The sequence below is a fragment of the Anas acuta genome, chromosome 19, assembly GCF_963932015.1.
Source record: "Anas acuta chromosome 19, bAnaAcu1.1, whole genome shotgun sequence".
Lineage (NCBI taxonomy): Eukaryota > Metazoa > Chordata > Aves > Anseriformes > Anatidae > Anas > Anas acuta.
The window spans coordinates 6,581,672-6,597,460 of record NC_088997.1 but is presented as its reverse complement, the minus strand read 5'-3'; the positions used below and the strand labels follow the sequence as shown (position 1 = coordinate 6,597,460).

Genomic DNA, 15,789 nt, shown 5'->3' with positions numbered 1-15,789 from the left:
TTTTCTGCTTCTGTTGCCAACAAGCTAGGACAAAGCAGAGTTACTTCTGATTTTTAACCAGAAAAAGCTTGGGATACACTATGATTAAATACCATTATAGAGTGGGATACAAACAAGTATGTAGATATTGAAGGGGAGAAAAATAACTGAGAACCCTAACTTCATCTTTGCTTTCTCCTTTGTAATATTCATAAAATTGTCTCTGAACCCTCAAAACTAAGGCAACGGAGAGGAAATAAGCTGGTCAACTTGCATCTACTATACATACACACACAGTCTGAGCCTACACCTTCGGAGCTCATGCATATTTATCCAGCAAGTGCACGTCATCATATGCAAAACAGGCTTTAAAAATTGATTTTAATTTATTGATAATTAATATTCAAGTACTTAGAGTAGTTCTAAACAGCTTCAGTTAAGAAGGTCTCAACTATTCTGACATCCAGATGGTAGAATTCCTGTCTCAATTTTACTAATGAAACTTGAAGAGCAAAACCCAAGTAACTTGTTCTAGAAAACAAATACTCCAAGAGGATGATCGGATAATGTTGCAGCAAGTGTTGTAAGGAAAGCTTATTTGGTACCTCATTTTTTAATAGGAAACCCATGCAGAAGTATAAACTGCTACTGTATTATAGATCTGTGCTGAATGTTACAAGACGGGGAAAAATAAAAGTCAGACCAGCTGAAGGATGTGTCCTTTGTGTAAGTTGTAGCCATGCAGCACAAGTATCCTGGCACTACAATGTATAGTTTCAAATATTTGGTGGTCTGATGTCCTGTCCTGATAAGAGAATAACCTTTAGAAAAGATGTCCTGACAGCAAAGGAGAAGCTATTTTAGTTTTATTGCTTTATTTATAAAAATACCCAAACTTTAAAAACCCACAGAAATGAAACCAGCACCTAGATATTAAGTGCATTGGTCTACATTATGGGCAGAAAAATGGATTCAGCAGTAGTGTCCCTCAGAGCTGTTTTAATTAATTCCATATAGCTGCTATGGATCTTGAGAATTACCTCTGATGGACTTGAGCATTTCATTTCTACTACATCCCCACAGAGGAATCTCACCCTTTCTTCCACCTACCTAGTTCTCAGCTGTTCCCTTCAGGGAGTTCCTGAAGTGTAGCAGTGTTAAAACCAGTCAGCTGCCCCAGATTGCTAGCATGGGGCTACCAGTCTCCGTTTGCGGATGCATTCCCAGATCCATTTGGGAGATACACGCTTAGCACCAGGATTCTCATCAATGTCCCCTATAACATGCGTTGCTGAGGCTGTGTCAAACTCTGGCACAAGATCACCATCGTAGGCTATGAAGTAGCGACGGATTTTGTTGAAATCTTTCACCGAGGGCGATAGGTACAGCTTCACACCAGTGAATATGTCCAGCAGTGTCTGTGTATTGGGGAAGAGGATGGAGAAACAAAGGTTGATAAAACACTAGATTGGTCTGGAAGTTACACTGAATTCTTTGAGGCATGAACAAGTCCACTTGCAGTCCCCAAGGACAGGCATGGGATTAGAACAATGTCTATAAATTAGGCTTTGGCCTGCTGTTGAATCATACAGAAGACTAAACACCCATACAGCTCCCGTGAAAGCTGGATGCTGCAACTGAGTAGTGCTTCCCTTGTGAAGGGGAATTATTACCCCATTAGCAGCCCTTGCAAATGCTGCCTTTAGTGATGATGTTGATGTGGTCCAGTAAGCATGATTTTAATGCCTTTGCCCTTACAAGTTGATGCTTCTTAGTTAAAGTGGGAGAACATAACAACCCTGGGAGTAGACTTGCTGTTTACATCAAGTAGCAAATAGCTACTCCAAGCTTATCAGATAATTACAGCTCTTGTGATTCTTAATCCACTCCCACCATTTGCTGCACAATGAGCTAGAAAGGACGGTTCTCTCCCTTTACAGCTCCCATCTCTTCTATATGTAGTACTCTAGAGCAGCCACTCAGCAATCACGGCACATTGCCTTTGTAGAGCAGGACATTGTTGGGTGATGAACAGAGCCTTTAGCGTAACAAACCCAGTTGTGTCAACTTTGCAGGTAGGGAAGAACAGCTGCAGAAATCGCTTTCCTCTACAAGAGGGTGCATTATTGCTATTTCTGCCTTAACATTTCCTTTTAATTTAGGGTGCTGCTTTGGAAAGATTTCAGACTTGCCAGATGGAAGGCAGAAGTGAACAGACAATTGAAATAGCCCCAGCTTCTTCCCACCCCAAAGTGTTTGCTTCCTAGCTGTCCATACCTTCTTTCCATTGTCATCCATCTCAGATGCTTTTCGCTTCTCTCCTCGTTTCTCCTCTGGCTTTTGAGGTGATTCAGTAATTGCTTTAGTGCCTAAAAACAAAAAATTGTCTTGTGATTTTGTTTAGATACTGTCTGTATATTAACAGTAGTCAGAAAAGAACGAGGATAGAAAAACATAAAAGGCAAATTTCCCCCCCTTTCTGGGAAATCTGTGAATTAAACCATAGCTAGTAAGACATGTTTATCTGCTGCAAATTGCCCAGAGCACCTTCCTGCCCTCAGCACCAAAAGACTACACTGTTGTTCAGCTTTCTGTCTTGCTGTCACCACACTTTCTTTCTGAGACTGCTCATAAATTTGATACAAGTTATTCCCCAGTGAGCACACTGGTGAAGCAAATTCGTTTCATGTCTTTGCAGTCTAATACCTGGAAATCCCCTCCACGTGTCCTGTTATATGTATGAACTTCAAATAAAATTAAATATTGTTTCTTGGCCAAAAACGTCTAACCAAAAGGCACGTTTTCATCTGCAGGAACAGGAGCAGCAGGTTTGCTGTTCAGACCAGTCTTACACATTCTGTTAAGGAGCTTGATCTAAAGATTAAAAGGGACTGCAGTCCTAAAGAAATTACACCAAAGTAATTCTGATACTAACTATAACTGAGGCTCTACAAAGTTCAAGATACCTTTACTTTAGAGCATTATTTCAGAGAGCTTTAATTGTCTGAATGAGTTGCCTGAGCACCCTTTTAAACAGCATCATCAGTCCTATCAGTCCTGTTGCATCTTTTCCCAGTCTCAGCACAACTCAAAGCTGTGGCTATTCAGCCCATGCTATGAATAACACTGGCCAAACCAGGGGTCAAATCAGCTTTGCTTATTAACCCTGACATGCACGTAAAAGCTGCCATGGGATCCGCAAGCATCTCACAGAAGGCAAATAATATATCCTGAGGCTCCTCTCCCTGGGAAGTACTGTCTTACCTTCTGGCTTCTTGGCTTTTGCAGGTGACTTGCTTGGGGGAGTTTTAGTAGTCTTGTGTGGTGTGGAAGACCTGGAATTTCCCTCATTCTCTCCACTGCTGCCAGCCGTGGACTCTTCTTCCTCCCCAGCAACAACACTGAAGTCAGCCTTTTCTTTGGAGAGTTGGTACAGCTCCTGTCCCACCAGAAACAAAGCATTACCTTTAAGCCACAGTGAAATCTCAGATACTGGACATGAGCAGTAATGCATCTGCTCCTCTTGTTTCCCTTTTTTTTTTACCCCCCTGAAGTGTTTGTGCGTATGTTTTTTTCTTCCAGCACCTCTTTGTAGCCATTTTTCTGTCAACTATGTTCAAACTCTCTGCTTTCCACCCAGCTACTTGCCATTAAGGGAAGCCATACACATTTTTACCACCTGTTACAGAGCAAGTCAGACTAACTCTTCAGTGCCTGGCTCCCTGTACTGAAAAACAGACAACACCCATTGTCCAACACTCAGGCAACAGTCTGACTGAGGGTATTTTACCTTTCTCTCCCCTACCTGCACAGAGCCAAAAAGATTGCTGGACAGCAGATGGGCTGAATCACTCCTTCCTTCAGTGGCGTAACAAGCACTTGCATCTGCTGTCAGTATCCCTGTAGGCAGTGTGAAGACAGCCCAAATGACAATAACTAGACTGAGAACAGAGCTCATCAACAGCTGACTTACTGCTGAGTAAGTCTGCTGAGTACAAGCCAACCGGTTCCTATCACTAAAGGAGGTATAGGAGCCGTGTGGGGGGGGTGCCGCAGCAGGGATCCAGGCAGGCTGCCATTTGGCCCCTCTGCCATGGAACTGGGCCAGGCTACCCTTAGTCACTTCCCAGATGCCTCCCCCAGTGTAGGCAATTAACGGGAAATGGAATGACCATAACCACTTCAGAGAGTAAGGTCACCTCTTTCAGGAAGGAAATTCCTCACCATGAAGGCTGTTATAAGAGCTGATACAACTATCTGCCAGCACAACTTTCCTGAAAGTGCACAACACAACCCAACAGCTCAAGAGACTCAAGAGGCCCCATGAAAATATAAGATTCATATCAAAATAGTCCAGGAAGCAGGCTGAGCCTAGAACAAATAAGAAAATGTACCATGCCTTTGGAGATGCTAGTTAACAGGTATTTTCATTACATGTCCTATCAGAATTTGTCTTTTAAAATACAGACTGCTACCAAAGCTTATTTGCAGACAAGCACACCACATTAACTCACCTTAAGCTGCGGGAGGTTGGTGGCTGTCTTCCAGTCCTTATCATCTCGAATGCGGGTGCAGCGAGGGAAACGAATGGAGATCCCATCTGCAGTGTGGGCTTCTGCTTTAGAGAATTCAGCTCCTGTGATCTCCCATACTGGGGCTTTCTAAACACAGTATTAAGGAAGAAAGTCACGTCACATTCTTGTGCTCTCATGAATTTGTGTTCCTCTACTTCCAAAAAAAAAAAAAAAAAAAAAAAAAAAAACACCCCCTCCCTCCCCAAAAAAAAGGTTTTACTCCCCTCCCAAAACAACAGAGTTCTTTAAGCACCCTCTGGGCACCTTGTTTAGAAAAACTTCTATTTTCTTTCTTCCAGTGACTCAGAGATCCTCAGCCAATACATAATCCAATTTATAAATAGCACGTTTTCTGTCAGACATACACAGCCCAAAGCATACTGGTAAATTTAGTAAAAAAAACAATAGCAACTTCTGGGTTACAATTGTGTTTCATGCATTTTAACTGTGCTTTAATTGCTTAAAGTAAGTTAGTTCACTTCTGGGAAGGATTTGATGCACAAGTGTTTCCCAGAGGTGCTGGAGGTATGATTTCCTCATGAAGCTCTTAGCCTCAAATGCACATGCAAGATTCAGATAAAAAGTTGTGCTTAATTTCCTGTTCCAAGCTTCAAGTCTCACAGTGACAATCTGTACACTTACAAAAAATAAGTTGATATATCAGGGCTGGAAAACAGTCATTTAATGTCAGAACTTACCTTTGGATCTGGGACAATGAAGTCTGGATAGTAGATTTTGTTAATTTTTAGCCAGCTTGGAATTTTACTGGGATCCTATTAAGAATACAAAATGATAGCACTTATGATCATGTACGAACCTAGTCCTACAGAGGAGGTTCCTGAAAGAAAATGTGATAGCAAATTGGCAAATACGTATTTCATTGCTTTTGTATGGATGAAACTTGCTGTAGCGTGCAGTGCAAGGTGCATGGATCTGCAGCAGTTCCTTTCGTCTAGAGGATCACAAAAATTTCTTGCAACACATCTGTCAGCTACTGTCATCCCAAACATAAAACCACTATCATGTTACTCTCCAATTGTAATTCATATAAAACCAGACATTTTCAGAAATCTACAACCTTGATGTAAATGGCCTTCAACATATCAAATAAATATTAAAATTCATCTGTTTGTATGTCAGGTCTTGACAAATAAGATTTGTCACCTTTATCAGTCACTCACAAAAGAAGTCTAACTCCAACATTTCAGGTTGTCTAGCCGCAAGAACAGCCTGACAAGCATCTCTCACTTGCAGCCCCATCTAGTGACTGTCTTCACTGATTGCAGTATGCCAAAAAAATGGTACTTGCGCTACTCTTCCCAATAAAACTTTGGGCAGGAACCAGATGGTGCCTGGCTTCCCACTCAGTGTCTGAGTACAAATCTCAGGCAGTGCATCATCTTCAGGAGATGGCTGTACCTACATCTCAGTTCTCATGTAGGTTTTTAGAGCAATTTACCCAGTTGAGCTGTAACTGAGACACCATTCAGTCCTGGCAGAGCACTTCAGTTCTGCATTTAATCAGCACCTCAATTGCAGCTCTGCAGGAGGAAGGTTTTTACTAAGTCCCTCGCTGAGCATTCCTTTGATCGCCTCCATGCCAGAGACCATCTCACCTTGCTGATCTTCACCATATCCAGCTCTGTTTGCAGACGGGCCAAGGTGGCATCGTCATGGCCACCAGCACACTTGGTCACAGTACACCACTTCTCACTCTTGGGATCATAGCAGCCCATGAGGAAAATGGACATCATCCCACCTGTAGGAGGGGAGAGCACAGTAGTTCACATCTTCTACAGGATAAGCCACAGCTTTTTAAAGAGAAAAGTAAAGAACCAAAACTCTTTTTCATCTTTGGGAACTGAAGGACCTTGGGTTCGTGATGGCTTCACAGCATCAGCACATACACAAAGCTGAACAGAGAGACTTTGCGCTGCATAAAAGACCAACCCAAGACCTAATGCTTTTCTATGCCAACTCTGCCACAGTGAAATCAGGCAGCTTGCAGTAGCCTGGGACACAATGGGCTGTGGCAGACAGTAACTGTGAGAGCCAGTCTTATGGTAGGAGTCCAAATGCTACAGGAAGCCTGGAGTAGGAAAAAGCTTGAGATTCTTCTGAACTGACAGATCTCTGACTTCAACTAACTCCAGAGACTTACCTTTACTGCCTTGCCCATAGAAAGCTCCCAGCACCACCAAGTCTGCTGTGTCAGCCATTGCACCCTCATTTAGGTAGTCCTTTTTCACTTTCAGCCAGTGCCGTTTTCCTGGTTCATAATTACCCTGTGCAAAACAAGGCAAGAATCCCTCACTCAGAAAGTTACCCATCACACAAACGATGTCCTGTCTCCTCACATGGCCCCTGCTTTTATTCAACTTAGCAGTACCAGAGCACTGAAGTGCTCAGATATATAAGGAGCAACTTGGACTGGATGTCAGCACATACAAGTCTCCAGAAATGTTTCAAGGACGCCCAGCCTTGTATGATTCATCCATAGACCTCCAAGCACTTCACAGAAGTGGTGATTCTCTGCTTTGCTCAGTGCAGTCACATGAGGGACTAGCAGCAGAGCTGTAATTAAAATGCAGTTCTGTTTACCAGCTCAGTGATCTGCCTGCTGGACCATATCACTACAGGTGCATACAAACAGACATGATGCTTCAAGAAATTTCAGGGACATCAGGAAATTCAGAGAGGTGGAGTTCTGTCTAATGACAGAAGACAGCCAAGAGAAGAACAAAGAAAAAGCAATACTAAAATTCAGGAAAGAAATGACATTAACTGAGATTCAGGTAAAGTTACTGCATGTTCCCTCAAGCATTGTTTAAAACCTCTTAAAAGCAGAAAAAGGCTCAGATCAAACCTAAATTAAGTACAGAACACTCTGTTTTTACTCCCCGATTCCCAGCATACACCAGTAAAGAATAAATAGGCACTTGCCTTTATATCTTTCAACACCAGTCCTTCCAGTCCTTCACGGATGACTCGGGTGATCATATCTGCCAGATCCGAAGCTTTCTATAAAGGAAAGGAATTATGGAAAGACCAAGACTGTCAAATTGCTGTGGTCATCAGACTTTCTACTTGGAAAATGTGAAGATGCATGAACAGAAAATACTCTGTACTGATAGGCAGTGAAGTACTAAGACTACAGCCTATGAGATCACCATATGTACTGTCTTAATTAACATCAGACTCACTGTGACATGCTTCATCTCTGAGAAGAGGATCCGGTTGGGGATTTCAACCATGTTATCATGTAGAAACTTGCGACGCTCACGCAGAGGCCTAGAACACAGAGATAGATAATTAAGGATATGCAATGAATTTCAACATGAAGTACCAGTCGCATGAACAGTGAGAAAAGTTATTTAAATAACTAAATGATTTATCCTGCAGAGTTCTAGAATTGACAATCAATTCTTTTAACATTCCTCCAGGAAAAAATATAAAAATAGAAATCTATAAGAAGAGCGTGTTTAGTTTCGGAGGACATGAGATGAGCTGAGTACTGAACCCCACTGAGCTCAGCTGAAATACAGTTACTATAGCGATGTTCCTTAGCACAGCAAGGATTACCCCATGCTGTCTTGAATTTACAGGAGTAAACGGGCAGCCTTAACACATGAAGTGAACCGCTGCTTCTGCAGTGGTAGCATATTCCAGTAAGTTCATGCTGGGAAACCTGTCAGGCTACTTACTCTCACACTGTGCCAGACACGTACCTGTCCATCAGGCTGATGTCATTGAAATAGATGCAGTCAAACACAAACAAGCAAACATTGGCATCTTGGAAAGCAGCTTTCTGCAAGACAATTAAGATCAATTAAAAGAAATCTGCACTCGTAGCAGCATGGAGTTTAAAAAAAATCACAGAAACAAAAAAAGATGTATTTTTATCCCCATAATCTTATAATCTTTTATTTATAATAAACATAGGCTTCAGATTTAGACCAAATGCATCAGAGCACAAAGAAAATAAAACATGTTAATTTCCTATTGACAGAGAAATAACAAATATGAATGGCTTCGGGCAAGCTAACATCCATCACTACTGCTGCAATAACAACAACAACAAAACAAGCATTCCAGAGACTTCAGATTAATGTCTCCTTTAACTTGAAATACTTACAGTTTAATTGTCACTTTACTGTCCTCATCCTAAATGCTATTTAATCTAGACGTTCTTATATGGACTACACATATATCTGCATCATTCTGTCCTCTCATCTGCGATATATTGCTACGGGCAACTATAAACAATGACAGAATTGCAAGATCTTCCAAGTATTTTTTTGTTTTTTTCTTTTTTAAATCTTGAGCTGAAGTTTCTTTCTATCTTGCTTGTGATTAAGTTAATATCAAATCTATTGTATTATAACAGTACCTTTTCTTTAATATCAGGCTTCTCAGGGATCTTATTTTTTTCCAAATTCTCTAGTAAGCACCAGATCTCTTAAATTAGCCTGTGATAACAGAACACATGCTAGTGTGTTTAAGTCAGCAGAATAACAGCCTTACAGCCTCCAACTACAAAAAAGGATTCATTTTATATTTATTTTTTACCTTATGCACACCAAGAGTCCCAAAAGGAAGTGGCTTGCCAGTTTTGTTATCAATTAGAAGAACTTCCGAATCCAGGATCATACTGTGCCCGCCAGGGAAAGCCTGGGGGATGAAGTCCTTAAAATGTGCTACCTTGAGGGAGAAAAAGAAAAAAAAAAAAAAAAAAAAGAAAAGAAAATGTCTACTGACTGAAGAGATGGACTCACTCCAATGCAGATGTTCTCTGCAGAAGTGTCTGAAGCATGTATATGCATATCTGCACTAACTTTACTTTCTACTACAGCACGGACTACTAGCGCAGTCTATAAATAGAAAAAGGAGACTTGAACAAATATAACAAAGTCACTCAGCTGGCATCAAGTCAACCCAAATGCACTGCACAAAGACTTGAAAGCAGGTAAGTTAACTGTAGTTTCAAGGCTTAACAGCCACCAAAACAAATTGATTACAGTTCTATTAAATGTTACTTTTCCAGATTCAAGTATCTGCAGCAATTAAACAAGAAATCCTACAACAAAAGGTATCTTCCTTGCCTATAGGAACTTGTGAAGTTTATGGAGGAGAAGGGTAAAATTTGGCACAAAAGCTGGGGCGATTTATAGGTGCTTACTTTGTGAGGAAGGACAGGTTTGAGGCTCCGGCTGAAGTAGCTGAAGTGATCTCCATTTTTATGGACCTGCACTCGCTCACCATCGTATTTGATCTCCGCATACATGCCATTTGGGCACTTCTTCATGGCGTACTCAATTGACTTGCAGGCTTCAGCCTTAGAAATATGGAGAGAGAAGTTCAAAATAAATTTGGCTGACATGTTTAGTAACAAAGCTACTCTTACCTAATTTCATGAATGAACGATCAAGTCCTTTTTACATCTTTCTGTTCAGGGTTTCTGATATCCAGTCCAGATTTTCCTTTTCTTAATTAGTCATTTACTTTACATTGTCTGAATATGCTCAGTAATTATAGCTTTTCAGTGTTTATCTCCTCCAGATACCTAAAGGTATGAGTTCTGTGCCTTTCATAGGAGTGTGCTTAGCTCAGAAGTAAAACATTCAACTCCTATTTGTTCAAACAAAAAATAAGCAAATCTCCAACAAAAAGCTTACAACATTTCAGAAGAAAGGATCAACTTCTGAGATAATAGCAAAGAAACCAACAAAGGAAAGTCACTTGTGGACTGAAATCAAGTCAAGATTTAGCTTCTGCAGCATCACTGAAACTGCACTAAATACTGGCCCCATGGTAGAAAACACTTTAAAAATGTCATTATCCCTAAAAATCAGCATTACACGATTAGCTCACACTACACTTAATCACTTGTCTACTGATTCCCAAAGGTGACAGTCTCTGACAGAGTCTATGAGAACTCCATCTCTTCCTCTGCAGTAGGTCACCATTGCAGGGGAGCCAACGTTACCAGCATGGGCTGCACTGGGGTCATCAGGGAGGCCTGCACGCTGAGGGTTCGCTTCAGCCCTGGCATCTTCTCGGCCTCCTGCTGGTTCTTCAGGACTCGCTCTACCACATCCTGGAGGTTGCGTGATGCTTTGAATGCCTCGTAAGCATTTGGATCCAAAGCATCCAACCTTTAACAAATCAAGGACAGGAACAAAACATATCAATCTCAGGTCTGCTGCTCATGGCTTATGAGGCTGATGCCCACTTCTGCTTTTATCTCACAACAAAAGGTGGGACTTACACGTGCTTTGCACCAGCATTCATTTTCAGGTCATGCTTAATTAGCCTGATGATGCATTTCAGGTCGTTGCCAGTACATCTGAGGTGAGAGAGAAGATTCAGAGATAGTAGACATTTATCTGCACTACTTTCCAGCTGAAAAAAGGAAACTGGGCAAGGCCTCCATAAAAAGAGGTCCTTCCCTTCTGTAGAGTTTAAGCTCAAAGGAGTAAGTATTTTATTAGTGACACAGAGGCACAAGAGTACACAAAAGGCATCTTCACATTTGAATGCCAATATTAATTTTGCCTCTGTGTTGAAATGCCTTCCAAAGCTGTTAGTTAACGCATCAAGAGTAAGTTTAGTAATATCCTCAGCTTCAAATCAACACAAGCTACATCAGACCAAGAATCTTCAACCTGTCCAAATGGCTCAAAGACTTTTCCCAACTTACTTAGGAACAGCAATTTAATTTATAGCTAAGTACCATTAAGGCAGTTTTGCAAGCCATTTGTTTAGTACTGATACAATGTCTTGACAGACAAGGATGAAATTCTCTCTGTGATGAACAGGAGCCATACAAGTTTCTCCATGCTGTTCAGAGGTCAAGGAGTCAATCAAATCACAGATAGTGGCTTACAGATGTAAAGTTCAGTTTCTGTGGGTTATGACTGATTTTTCATCTGTTCTAGTCTGTGATGTATTGATAACCACTACTACTTTTAGTCTAAACCTTCAGAGGCTGTTTAGTTTCCTTACCTGCGAGTGATATCGTGCAGCACACTTTGCTGGTCATCTTCCTTAGTAAGCTTTGATAGCTGGATTAGGAACTCATCTACCTCTTGGATAGTCAGGAGACTTTTAGCTGCTGGAGGACAAGATTTGCTCTGTTCAAAGAAGAGGCGTATGGTCTCGGAGACATCTCCCTATCTCCAAAAAGAAAATGAGGGTCAGAGCTACACGTAGAGAACAGGTAAGACACCACCAGTAAGTAGAAAATGGCACATAAATGACTCTCCAATTGCATGAAGGAATTGTAACCAAACATTGGAATGAATTTGCCACAACACAGGGTACATCTTTTCAGCTATTTCACTTGCAAAAAAAGTTACGTAAGAGCACCAGTATCACCTCATTGCTGCCTTTTTTTTTTTTTTTTTAAATTTACACTGCTGCAGCACCACAGACCCTGTATTTCCTCAGGATAAATCCTCTTGTAAAGCAAAGAATCTCTATCAGTCTAGTGAAGTCTCTAGAAGGCGGTATATACCAAGGCAATAAAGATAAGAGAAAAAATTATATTCATTAGCTAATTAACCAACTTTTTTTCATCTTGCAATGGTATCAGAAGCATGTATAATCAATTACCAATTCCTATGCACGGGAATTAAATGCACACATCCAAGCACTGGCGATAGTATAAACCTAGCCTAATCCCATAAGCCAACTTGAGCTCATAGGAACAGGTCTGTTAATTGAGTCAGTTTTTGATATATGTGATATTAACAAAAGCAATATAAAACATTTAAAAAGAGAAAGATACTGGACAAAGCAGGTGCAGCCTGATTTGCCTAGATTTTTTAGTCTTGCTTTTTAAAGTTTTGCAGGTGAGTTCAAGTCTTGCTTTCTGTTCAAACATTATTTTCTAAAGCTTCCAGGTGGCAGAAAGCTCTATGAAAACTGCTAAAACAAACAAACCGGAAAAGATTCACTGTCTCCCACTCTAGCAGTTAAGCTAACAATCTTTAATGTGGGGGAGGGGGGAAGAATACAATTTCCAAACCAGGGGACTGAACAGCACAAACGAAGAGAACTGCTGTCTGTACTCACCTGCTCCAGGTCCCGGATCATTTCCTCTTGGCTGCAGTTAAAAATCCTACTAAACAGCTTTACAATCTGCTTATCGTTCAAGTTGTAAACAATTTTAATGACGCCTGGTAACAGCAGCTTAATGGTCAGGTACACGTCACCATGAAAACCATCTGGAAAAAAGCACACACCATTAGAAACTGTCACAATTTATTTTCATCTACAGTTGGTTGTGCTTGTTAGCACATCTGGGGAAAACACAACACAGCTGGGGCTTACCTGTTCCACCACGTTGTTCTGCTTTACATGAAAGGTCATTTCTCAGGAGAAACACCCACAGTTTCCCTCCAAATCTGATTTCAGCACTAAATTTGATGGCACTTACAAACATTTGCCACTGTCCTGGCCTGAGTCATTCTTATCTGATCTGAATTTGTTTTTCAAAAAACAGTTCACGTTGAAAACTTAATCTGCATCAGTTCAGAAGTCATCACAGCTAACAGCTTGGACTACAGAGTAATCAGATTTTAATTCACCCTTGCTTTTGCAATAATACTTGGAAGATTAATTTTGAGAGGGCTTTCAGATGCGGAAAATGACACGCAATAATCATACCTCCTCCAGTTCCCTTCTGCAGGAAGTCCTGGATGATCTGCGTTTTCACATTGTAGCTAGGCTTGTCAGCAACCATGGCGCAGAGCTTCCTGAACTCTCGCAGCAAGCAGTCCTTGTGCTTCGGATCACTTTTTTTTGCAGACAGGCTAGACTTGTGGGAAGAGTTTGCGGGGACATCTTCTGAATTCTTTGGCTTGGCTGGATGAAAGACAAATTTTATTTTTTTTTTTTAAATGTACATGGGGAGGACTTTGAAGATGAGGGCACCTATGCCGGGCAATCTGAAAAGAACTATCCCAACATGGTGACAAAGCTTTGGAACTGAATAATGAGGTGCTGCATCAAAATTTGTGACCTTAAATTTTATTTATGTTAAAAAAAATCCACATGTTTTTCCCCACTGTTCTTACTCTTCACAGTACACCAGACTTTTCTGGACCTTAATTCTACCAAACACTGTTAGGCCTTGGTGAAAAGGAATTCCTGCTGGCAGACGCTTCTATTTGATTTCTATCTTATAGGTCTTCTCCCTTCACAGAAGCATGTTTGCCTAAGATCACTGCTAAAATGCAGGAAAAACATTCAAGAACTCTTTTGTTGACATCTGTCAAGCATTTGTCAGAAATAAGCTGGTGACCAAAATAAACAATCATAAAACAATTTAGTCCACTAGCAATAGAGCTGAGCCTGGTTTCCCACAGGTTCATATTCCCCATACCTCCAACTCTTCTTCTACCTGGGCTATCTTTAGTCTGTACCCTCACAATTCGACTGAAATTAGCCAGTGCAGAAATAGTGCTGGAGTCAGTCTGATGATGTGGGTTATTGCATTAACTGTGTTCCCTTGGGAATATTAGAAATGCAAGCACCGGGCCTTTTAAATCTGACAGCCTACAAAGGCGGTCAAAATTTTTGGCAAACCTGATAAAAAACGTTTAAAACTAAACCACTTTCTACAAAGCAAAAAGTGACTGAACTAAGTCAAGTTAAAAAACTTCTGACACTGGTATTGGAAGAAAAATATTTCCCAGAGTCAGTTTCTTTTAAGTCCTACCTGTGAAGCCAGAGAACTTCTTCGGATTGACAGCAGCTAACGGATCCTTTGAGGGACTGGTTATTTGTCCTGTGGGAGTGAGCTTAGCTTGGACTGTTGCTTTTTTCTTCGGCGTACTTGCAGCCTTGGACGTAGCTTCTGTAAAACAGCAATGTAAGGGTTTGATCCAGCAGTCAGAAATAATCTCGTACACCCCTCAACCTATACAGGATATACTTGTATAACAAGTATAAACACGTCCTAAAACAACTGGGGATGGAGGAGCATTTCACAGACAGCAGAAGTTAAAAAACTACATAACTTACTAAAGAGATGAAAAAAGATAAAACTGGAGCATAACTGATGCTTTCTTGTGACATTTATCTGAACCTTTAAGCGTCTATATGTGGAATAAGTCACTGAGACTTTCTGCACAGTCAGTTGCGACAAAAGAAATTACAAAGTGTGATTCCAGAAGTATCTACTTCTTCCTTTGCTTTGGGGTAAGGCACAGATCAGACACAGCGCACTACACACCTTTTTATGAGATCGTACCAGCAAATCAGCAAGGATTACATGGTAAATGCACGGCCGTGTGGCAGTCGGTGGCACGTTTTAAAACCGAGCAGGGCTGAAAAGCGGCGCAGGCCCTGCCTCGTGCCTCACCTGCGATGTGCTTCTGGATCAGCTCCTTCTCCTCGTCCTGCAGCTCCTCCCAGCCCTCCAGGTCCGTGATGTCCTCGATCTTCTTGGTGGTGGCGCGGGCCTTCTCCAGCTTCTCGAACATGCACCTGACGTGGTACCACTCCTTCATCTCCCCGCCGGACTCGGTGAAGGGGTTGGGCACGATCTTCCCGATGCGCACCGTGCCCTTCACCAGCTTCTCCTTGCACTTCTTGCAGCCGGCCGTGCCGCGCTTGGCGTAGTCCACGCAGTACCGCTGCTCCGCCATCCCCCCCCCCGGGGCCGGCCAGCCCCCCGCCGGCCCCGCGGTCACCTCCGGGATCCCCCCTCGGGCCCCGCCGCCCCTCTCGGCCCCCGGGAGGCCTCCGGAGGCCCCGCTCGCCGCTGACCAGCCCCGGGGGCTGCCGCCTGAGGAGAGCGGCGGCCGCCAGAGGCCGAGGGCCGCGCCGCGAGCGAGCAGCCGGGCAGCCTGGGCCAGAGCCCTGCCGCCAACGGGCATCCGGGCCCCGCCGGCGGCGCTGCGAGGGGCGGGGGGCGCCCGGGGCCGAGCTCGGTGCCCGGCGCTCCCCTCACGGGCCCCGCACCCGCCGCACCTCAGGGCCCCGCAACCGCCGCCACCGCTGGGCTTCCGTAGGGCGCAGCGCGCATGCGCCCCGCCGCTACCGGCGCTTGGCCACGCCCCCCAGCAGCGGGCCCCGCCCCCCCCGCCTCGAGCCGCTTCCCGCCTCCGGCCCCGCCTCGCGCCCGTTCCCGCCCTTGGCCCCGCCTTACGTTTCCCGCCCCTGCCGGCGCTGAGGCGATGCCGCCACGCGGGCGGCCGGCAGGGGCCTGGCGCCATCTTGGTGCGCG

The 15,789-nt window shown here is 43.0% G+C and overlaps 1 protein-coding gene across 1 annotated transcript; it reads right to left on the bottom strand.

The window, feature by feature from the left end:
- Positions 1-828: 828 nt before the first annotated feature.
- Positions 829-15,579, bottom strand: LIG3 (DNA ligase 3). The gene is made up of 19 exons (XM_068655571.1): positions 14,923-15,579; positions 14,278-14,415; positions 13,224-13,421; positions 12,630-12,781; positions 11,559-11,725; positions 10,822-10,899; positions 10,540-10,708; positions 9,733-9,888; positions 9,123-9,254; positions 8,282-8,361; positions 7,757-7,844; positions 7,497-7,574; positions 6,715-6,838; positions 6,170-6,312; positions 5,252-5,326; positions 4,494-4,640; positions 3,244-3,418; positions 2,257-2,348; positions 829-1,397 (listed from the first exon to the last, which is right to left on the bottom strand). Exons 1-19 carry the CDS (start codon positions 15,437-15,439, stop codon positions 1,164-1,166), a joined length of 2,943 nt encoding a protein of 980 aa, XP_068511672.1. The 5' UTR covers positions 15,440-15,579; the 3' UTR covers positions 829-1,163.
- Between the last annotated feature and the right edge of the window lie 210 nt (positions 15,580-15,789).

Excerpts from the sequence above, each read along its gene's own strand:
- LIG3 (XM_068655571.1), bottom strand. The coding sequence starts at position 15,439 with ATGCCCGTTGGCGGCAGGGCTCTGGCCCAGGCTGCCCGGCTGCTCGCT. Across the intron at positions 12,782-13,223 it reads GCAGAAGGGAACTGGAGGAG|ATGGTTTTCATGGTGACGTG; the intron begins GTATGATTATTG and ends GCTTTTTTCCAG. Across the intron at positions 6,839-7,496 it reads TGGTGTTGAAAGATATAAAG|GGTAATTATGAACCAGGAAA; the intron begins GCAAGTGCCTAT and ends TGTTTTGCACAG.